Source organism: Hoplias malabaricus, chromosome 13, assembly GCF_029633855.1.
Source record: "Hoplias malabaricus isolate fHopMal1 chromosome 13, fHopMal1.hap1, whole genome shotgun sequence".
Taxonomy (NCBI): Eukaryota; Metazoa; Chordata; class Actinopteri; order Characiformes; family Erythrinidae; genus Hoplias; species Hoplias malabaricus.
The window spans coordinates 13,908,776-13,917,560 of NC_089812.1; the positions used below are offsets into that span (position 1 = coordinate 13,908,776).

The 8,785-nt window shown below is 42.2% G+C and overlaps 1 protein-coding gene across 4 annotated transcripts; it reads right to left on the reverse strand.

The window, feature by feature from the left end:
* Positions 1-10: 10 nt before the first annotated feature.
* On the reverse strand, positions 11-8,782 carry rest (RE1-silencing transcription factor). 4 transcript variants are annotated; one of them, XM_066641747.1, is made up of 6 exons: positions 8,625-8,782; positions 5,361-5,418; positions 3,659-4,617; positions 3,353-3,436; positions 1,453-2,977; positions 11-1,398 (listed from the first exon to the last, which is right to left on the reverse strand). In XM_066641747.1, exons 3-6 carry the CDS (start codon positions 4,605-4,607, stop codon positions 234-236), a joined length of 3,723 nt encoding a protein of 1,240 aa, XP_066497844.1. In that variant the 5' UTR covers positions 4,608-4,617; positions 5,361-5,418; positions 8,625-8,782; the 3' UTR covers positions 11-233. The 4 variants fall into 4 exon arrangements, with proteins under 4 accessions (XP_066497844.1, XP_066497841.1, XP_066497842.1 ...); XM_066641744.1 differs by having other exon boundaries at positions 11-2,977; XM_066641745.1 differs by having other exon boundaries at positions 11-2,977; positions 8,464-8,782.
* Between the last annotated feature and the right edge of the window lie 3 nt (positions 8,783-8,785).

Sequence of the window (8,785 nt, forward strand, 5' to 3'; positions counted from 1 at the left end):
AAACCTTTAAGCTGTCTAAGTTAATCATGTAAATGGACTAAACCGTATATGATAAGCTACTTAATAAAACTGAACCAATATTTATGTGAAATAAAATTTCCTCATCTCTGAAGACCCCACTGGTCCAAAAGACCTGCTAATACTCTTATGAATCAGGAAAGAAAAGTGGACATACTGAAAATTTACAGAGAAAAAAAAAAACATAAGAAATGTGACTGTATGAAGTCCACTCATCACTTTTCTCCCTGTGCTGCTGTCTCCAGGTAATACACGTTCACAAGGTGGCGGTTCAAGTGCCGCCTGTAGTCCATCTCCAATGGGAACGTGCGGTCGCAGAAGACACATGTATGACTAACGAGCTGAGTCGGAGACGGAATCTCTTCTGTGGGGGTTTCAGGAAGTTTTTCCGTGGCATTTGCCAAGCCATTGAGCCCAGAGTCATAGCTCCCCTCTGAGGCACAGTCACTGATGTCACTACCTCCATCATGGCTGTGGATGCCTTCGTCGTCCTCTGCATCTGTCGGCTTGGAGCGCTTTGGTCCGGGCAGGTCCAGAGTGGGGCTCTTGACCACTGATTCTTGGCTGAACCCTGGGTCACTTTCTGTGGGAGATGGGATCTCCTCATTACTCTTGTCAACTTCTGGAGACTCCCGTGCGGTCTTCTTCTTCTCTGCCGAAGTTGCTGCCTTCTTTAAGGCCTTAGGCTGTATCTCTTTTGCAGACACCGTTTCTGGCAGAGGTTGCACCCTCTCCCTAGTTTTTGGTACCTCTTCAGTAGCAACAGGCATGCTCTCCACTGTGCAGTGATCTGTGGCAGTATTTTCTGTCGAGCACGTTTGCAAGGTAGTCTTCGCAATGTCTTGGTTTGCAGCAAGCTTCTCCGGTTGTTGCTGTTTTTTCTTCTTATGGACCTTTGGTACAACATGCGTCTCCAGCTGTTGCACTACAGTAGGCTTCTCCAGCTGTTGCTGAGAGGCAGGCTTCAATTCTTGCTGTTTTAATGTAGGCTTCTGCAGCTGTTGCTGTTTTAAGGTTGGCTTCTCCAGTTGTTGTTGTAAGGTAGGCTTCTGCAGCTGTTGCTGTTTTAAGGTTGGCTTCTCCAGTTGTTGCTGTAAGGTGGGCTTTTTCAGTTGTTGCTGTTTTAAGGAAGGCTTTTCTGGCTGTTGATCTAAGGTGGGTTTTTGCAGCTGTTGCACTAAGGCAGGCTTCTCTGGCTGTTGCACCAAGGTAGGCTTCTCTGGCTGTTGCACCAAGGTAGGCTTCTCTGGCTGTTGCACCAAGGTAGGCAACTTCTCTGGCTGTTGGACTAAGGCAGGCGGTTTCACTGGCTGCTGGACTAAGGCAGGCGGCTTTGCTGGCTGTCGCCCTAAGGAAGGTTTCTCTAGCTGTTGATTTAAGGTGGGGTTCTCTGGCTCTTGCACTAAGGAAGGCTTCTCTAGCTGTTGATTTAAGGTAGGCTTCTGTGGCTGTTGTTCTAAGTTTGGCTTCTCCAGCCGTTGCTCTAATGAAGGTTTCTCCTGCTGTGGTAATGTAGGCTGCTCAGGTCCCTGTTCAAGTTCTGTCAAAAGTGATAATTCCACTTGTGAAGATTTTGGTCTTTCAGCTGCCAAGACACACTCCTTTCGTGTTGGCATCTCAGATTCCATCAAGCTCAACTCTACCATGTTTGTAGTCTTTCTGCTCTGCTTGCCTTTGCCCTTTGAGAGCTTGACTTCTCCAAGTGTAGTGGCAGTGCACTGTATCATGCTGGTACTTGTGGACGGCTTTTCAGTATCTACCACTTTTCTGCGTTTGATCTTTTCTGGTGAGGTATTCTGTCCAGAGGATATTTTCCGTTTAGAAACTATTCTCTCTGCTTTGTGTTTCACTACCTTGATCTTCCTGCTATCATGTGTCTCTTGATTATGCATCTGATTTTCACCAGTGTTGCCCTTTGCCACTTTTGCATGCTTCTTGGCTAGTTTCTTAGGTGGGGATTTCTTGCGATCCTTGGCATTCTCTGCCTCATTCTCCTCACCATCTTTCTCAAGCTGTGACCTTCTTTCTTTTTCTAACCTTCCATCATGCTCATTTTGCATCTGCTCATTTCCTTTCTTTTGCTTCTCTAGCTTTTCGTTTTCCAGTCTCTTTGCCAAGTCCAGTCTTTTCTTCTCTTCCGTAACGGTCTGATCTCTGGTGCATGTGTCCTTTTCATTAACGTCCTTCACGGACCTTTCTTTAACAAATCGACTCTTGACTTTCTCTACAGACTTGGAAGCCATTTCCTTTTTCAGCTCCTTACTCTTTTTACCATCTTGCTTGTCAGTACAGCTTGTGTTGTCTTTCTTGTTGATGTCAGATTTTTCTACTGTTTTACATTTCACTTTCTTGACATTTGTTTCTTTTCCCTCATTTTTCTTTTTCTCTGCATCCTTTTTCACAGCTTTTTTCTCATAGGTCTTTTGATTAATTCTCCCAGATTTGTCTCTGCCAGGTACATCCACAGATTCTTGGGTGGTCTCTGTGGCTGCTGTCTGTGCAGAGCTTGGCTTACTTTTCTTTTTAAGGGACAGATTGATGGGGCCACATGAGTCGGTTTCTTCTGAAGTTTCCAGTCTTCCATTCCGACGCCGCACCTCTTCACCCTGCTTACCACTTGCAGGAGTGGTGCGGTCCTCTTTGTCTGCTTTCTTAACTCTAAGTCTCACTTTTGACACGTCCATGGAAATGTCTGAGCAACTAGGATGCCTGGACTTGATGTGGTACTGCAGGTTACATTTCTTGGATGCTGCATACTTGCAGACAGGACACAAAAACTGCCGAGGGTTTACGTGAAGCTCCACGTGTTTTTTAAAGTTGCTACGATCAGCCGTCTTGTACTGGCAGTAGGGGCAGCTTAGTGGCTTGGGCCCATCATGGACCTGTCTGGCATGACGTGTCACCTCGTGTTGATTGGCTGCCAAGTAGCTGCAGCTGTCACATTTGAAAGGCTTCTCGCCTGTTAGAGAAATTTGAAAGGCATGGGGTTAGAATAAAACAATGCATCTTTTATTTTCTTTGTACTTGGGAGAATAAACACAAACACTGGCCTCATGCAGGGAAACGTAAAAAGGACACATACCACATAATCACAGCACCAAACTGAGTCACTTAGTTACACAAACCTTTTACCATTTATCCAAACCATCTGGCTCCATGGTATGCAACAAAAGAGAAAATTTTTTGTGACAAAATGAAGATTGACAGATCTGCTATTGTAGATTAGTTCAAGAAGAAATAAAACATTTGTACTATTCACACACACTTTATTGTAATTATTATTAATTAGTATTGAAGACTCTTAGCCATTCGATCAGATCAGCACAGAACCCACCTGAGTGTGTTCTCATGTGTCTGGTAAGATGAGTCTTCTGTGAGCTTGAGTATTCACAGTAAATACACTGGAACGGACGCTCACCTTAAAAACAGAGATGGGCAATACATATAAAAACTGTAATTGGTTTTTATAGAAAACTAATTGTCAAGCATTCTAAATATTTTGCTCCAGCTGTAAAACATTTATATAAATAAAGCTTATCATCACTTAAACAAAATATACATCACATTTACACTAAACAAATATATTAAGTTTCATTATAACATTTTTAACATAGTTGTTCCTTCATAAAATACTACATACCTGTGTGGGTGCGAATGTGCTGTATGTAGTTATTTTTTCTGTCAGAAAAATAAGAGCATTGTTTGCAGGTGAAAAGCTTGCTGGGGAAATGGTTCCTCAGGTGCTTTTTCCAGTGGTACTGGCTGACTGTAGAGTAGGGGCAGATGGTGCACCTAAAGACCCTCTGATCATCCCCTTCATTCTTGTGATGCCGTAGGTGTGCCAAGTAGTGGTCGTAGCGGTTGGTGTTGTAACCGCAGCGCTCACACCGGATCACACCCTTGGTGCAAGATGCACCGTTTTCTGAAGCCTGCTGCTTGGCCGAGTCATTGGTTGTCTCATCATCAGAGTCCGCCATGTTGTTGACCGCAATGAGCTTCTTGGCACTGTGGGTGCGTATGTGGTGAATAAACTCCTCTTCACACTCGGCCTGGAACTGGCATGGTTTACAGTAGAATGGTTTCTTCTTCTTCTTGGCTGGCTCTGGTGAGGCTGCAGGCACGATGACCTGGTTATGTTTACGTTTCCTAACAGCTGAGCGCTCATTTGGACTTGAGTCAGTGGACTTTGAGAGGTCTTCTGGACCTGCCTCGCTTTCAGTAGTGGTCTCCTTTTGGACATCTTGCTCCACTGGCTCAGATTCAGGCTGCCTTGGGGCATCCTGCTCAAGGTATGTGTTCTCTGAAGTCAATGTGTTGTCATAGCTGTACCGGACCACATTCTCATCTTCGCTGTCTGAGTAGTTGCTACAACCAACATTCTTCAGCTCCACCATCTGCTTTTCCTCTGCATTGTAATCGCCCGGTGGTGATTCTGAGGTCAGAGCCACGTTGGCCAACATTACCAACTGAGGCGCAGGCAGATCTGTCCGTGGAAGCTCAGTAAGGTCATGGCCATCTTCGGGCAATGGTATGCCGCAAGAAGGCACAAAAATTCCAGAGACCACCGGAAACACTGTCTGAGCAGCCATGCTCAATCAGCTGAGGGACAAACACAGAAAAAAGTGTCATTTTGGCTTTAAATCAAGAAAATGGAGAAATCTCCTTTGTAGAAGCAAAAGATGTTCTTCCTATAGTAATAACCTATCTATACAATTTACAGACAATTTTAAAATAATTAGAGCACTAACCAAAACATAATTATTAAACATAATTATTAAGAGTTGTTTAGAAAAAGAATAAACACCTTTTTTGATCCCCCTTATGGAAATTACTTCTCTGCATTTAACCCATCAGTGGTAGTGAACACACAAACCCACACTAAAGAGCAATTCTTCACACAAACACAACCAGAGAAGTGGTTGAGCCAAGGCAATTGTTTGGGAGTTGAGTGTCTTACACAAGGGCACTTCAGCCCAGTCCCAGGAAGTGAATCTGCGACCCTTTGGTATCAGGCTTGATTCCCCAACCTCAAGGCCATGGCTGCCCCCAGTTTAGATCCACTCAAAAGCTAAAGTAGTACTTGTTTACTCCCTCACTCTTCTTTTGCCTGATTTAGAGTATCTGTTTTAAAAAGTTAATCTATGAATGCATCTTTAATTTTTAGCTTAGAATAACTGTAGAACATACAATTTAATATTTACTTCATATCAAGTCGACAGTAGTTTGACAATGCAGTCGTAAGCAAATTAGCTAGTAAAAAAAATCTAGAAGGCCCGTATTCAAGCTTCAAAAGCTCCTTAACCTACTAAGGGTCAGTTGTGCCTAAAATAAGTATTTCCTACCTTAGCAGACCAGCTGACCCCAATCAATCATGGGACAGTAAAAGGTGATGCAATCAACCTGAAAGAACACAACAATAAGGAAGCTAATCACAACCTGCTTTGTATTAGACCCATTATCTTGATAAAGGCAAGTACACAGATCAATTTTAAAAGCACTAGGCTTAAGAGCTTGACATTCAGGAAGACGTTAACAAATGATCACAGAGCTCTTGTTTGATTTCTAAGATCTCTTATAAAATGTGTAAAAAAATAATAAAAGAAAAAAATCAGGCAGACTTGGACTGTAAAACGCAGCCTTGTGCCATTCCAGTTGGTTTCCAGTACACTCACCCCCCACCCATTCACCCCCAGTTGCTCTTTAATTACATTCCACAACTCTGCGACGAAAAAAATGCATAGACTGTGAGAATACACAGGGAGCATTATTCTCCTCTAAAACACTCTGAGTGGCTAAATAAAGTCATCATTTCACATAATAGTCCTAAGGTCAGTCCGAGTGTGGCCTCCACTGGGAACTATAACAGAAAGCACAGTTCGGGGCTGAAAGCCATGTATGGACATGTTCCTCATGACTCATGGTGATTCAGTTTAGCAAGCATTGTCTACGATTTTCCCTGTGAATAAGGCCTGAGGCTCTAATATGAGATTAACAACGACTACAATTACTGTTACACAGAGTGTGCTACCATACAGGAATAGGTGCCTAAACAAACATTTAAAAGATAGTCTCCGATTGGGCAATAAAGTATCACAGCCAATAAAGAGGGAAGTACATTTCTGATGCACATGCTGTAGTAAAACATTCACTTTAACATGTGTAATGCCTGTTGCAGTTAAAGACAGAATGTGTTAATGTGTAACTTTAAACCACTACAGTGTAAAGTAATCCAACAAGTTAATGCCATTCATTTGAGCTTAGTGTGTTGTATTTAAAACAGAGCACTGTTTTTTGAAAATACAACATTTACTAAAGTCTACTGATATAAATAACAAGATGTTTAGGAACTACTAAATAGTTAGGGTTTATATTCATACGTGGTAATGGTAAGTGTATTCAAACCGAAGGGTTAGAGTGCAGGGGTCACAGTTATGTGCACATTATAAAAGACTTGAAAGTAAATATGGCAAGCATGCATTCCACATGGAAATGTTAAGCTGTAAGCTTTTGGATTTGCATGGTATTGTGGGAACTATAGTCATTTAATAGCATTACTAATGTAACTATAATCTTGTTTATAGTCTTGTCTCCCACCCCTCCTCCTCCTCTCTCTTTATTGTTTATCTCTCAAATTTCTCACTTTATTTATTTGTCATGACTGAAAATAAGCAAGTATTTCACCAATATTCTGGCTTTCAACATCTTATTTTAACTCATGAAACCAAAGTGGAATGAATGAGACTGATGCGTTGCGTTTTGTGTGTGTGTGCACCATGCTAATGTTCACAATTAACTGCTTAATAAACACACTGCAGGCTGCATTAACCACCACAAGGGGTCTATATGGCAACAGATGGAAACTAGAACTTGCAAACTGTCTGTTCAAATGAAAGATACCTATAAGGATGAAAGATATCTATAGATAACTATAGGAACACATACTGAACCTTTAGGACCAAATCGCATTTCCAACTGAACCATGGTTTTGTGTACAATTTCACCTACGTGGTATCAGCAGATACTCGCAGAACATTTATCATTGTTTCTATCAGAAGTTGAGCTTCACCAACTACAATGCCCTGTAGTAACAATAAAAGTTATTTCCTCCATAAATAATTTCACAACATCTCAGTTATGACTTGAAAAATAATAAATAATGAGAAATGATAGGACCTCACTATTATGAGATACGTAGTAATTATACATTATGGGCTAATTCATTGAGGGGCATTCATTAACATGGCGTATTAAACTGCCTTTTTGTCTTTCAAACTGCGAATACAGGCTTATGAGGGTCACAGGTGTGTCATGTCACCTTATACTCAAATGCTATTTTGACTAAGGAGTTTTAGAAGAATAACAGTTAAGTCTCGTGAGCCAAAGAAAAAGTGTTATTTTGAGACACGAGACATTTCGTGCAGACAGTTCAGCGAAACAAATGCCAGAGTGGAATGAATGTTTTCCTCCTCCACTTTAAAGATGGGTTTAACAAGAAGGGTTTGTGACAGGGAAAAGAAAAGATATGTAAAAAGAGATATAGCAGGGGCCAAGCAGGTTGAATTCCTTTTCAGCACTCCATGCACAGGCTGATAACTAACTAAAGCCTGAAGCAGGGCCTGCTCCACGTTTGCATGTTGAGGAACTCGAGTTCGGCCATTTTACAACAGCACCAACTCTCTGCAAAGTCTCGACGAGCCATGAGCCCTGCTCAAACAGATCAAAACACACACACGTAAAGTCACGTAAAGTCACGTCAAACTCGCTGATATCAGCGGCTATTATTAATCCAAAATAGTCTGGAGGTCCAAACAAAAATAGGCACCCTCAAACATTTATGCATTAAATTGGAAAACTTGGGAAAACCCTGTCCTTGTTGTTGGACAGCTCCCAGAGATCACTAAATCCCACAATAAATCCCAAATGTGAACATTTCAGACCAAACCAAATTATAACTGCGGTTCACAGCCGTTGAATTAAACACAGAAAACACATGCGGAGTACACTTTACAACAAACAACTTAATAGCAACACTTTAAAACGTCGAGTTAAAAACTTCAAGGGCAAGAGGAAAGTTCACACCAAAGAGTAAAAAGGCAGGACATAAGTTTAATAGGATTACAGAAAGATGTTTAGAACAGCCACTGCTCGAATAAGAGTCATTTTCGATTCTAAACCCACATCAACAACCACGAAATTAGTTGTCTTCCTCTCCGCCAGCTTCTTGTTCAAACTTCCGCTCCACCTTAAAAGCTACGGCGCTCTACATGTGAACTGTCGCACCATTTAAGGTGGCACGGAGAGTTCGACTAAGAAGCTGGGGAATAGGAAGTTAAACTTCAGTTCCGTAATATAGTTCCTTGAAAACGCCTTAAACTGTGTGTTTTTCGATTATTCCGGGCATGTTTAGCGAATTCAACCGTGTTTTAATCGAGTTTTCAAATATACCTTATGGAGTTTGGTGTGTTAGCCGTGGTCCTGAACAGTGAAACTCAGCCCTGCTGGACAGCGCCTAAACTCCGTGTTGACTCCATTTTTAACTCATTTCGACGGGACAAACTCCACTTCTACGCCCCAAAACGCTTCGGATCCCCCCGCGGAATACTTACCGTGCGTCGTCGTCCGGCTCTTTTGCGTTGTTCTCGGATATAACCCCTTTTTTCCCCCGTTTTCAAAGTCCTTTCCCACAAAAACAAACTTGCTCGGAGTTGGGAGCCGCTCGTGCGCGCGCATTCCAACACATCACACAGGGGCCTGTCCGCGGTGACGT

Bases quoted from the DNA above. Each gene is read 5' to 3' on its own strand.
- rest (XM_066641746.1), bottom strand. From the start codon at position 4,607: ATGGCTGCTCAGACAGTGTTTCCGGTGGTCTCTGGAATTTTTGTGCCT. The intron at 3,437-3,658 runs GTATGTAGTATT...TCTGTTTTTAAG, and splicing joins GCACATTCGCACCCACACAG to GTGAGCGTCCGTTCCAGTGT. The intron at 2,978-3,352 runs GTGGGTTCTGTG...TTTCTCTAACAG, and splicing joins ACACATGAGAACACACTCAG to GCGAGAAGCCTTTCAAATGT.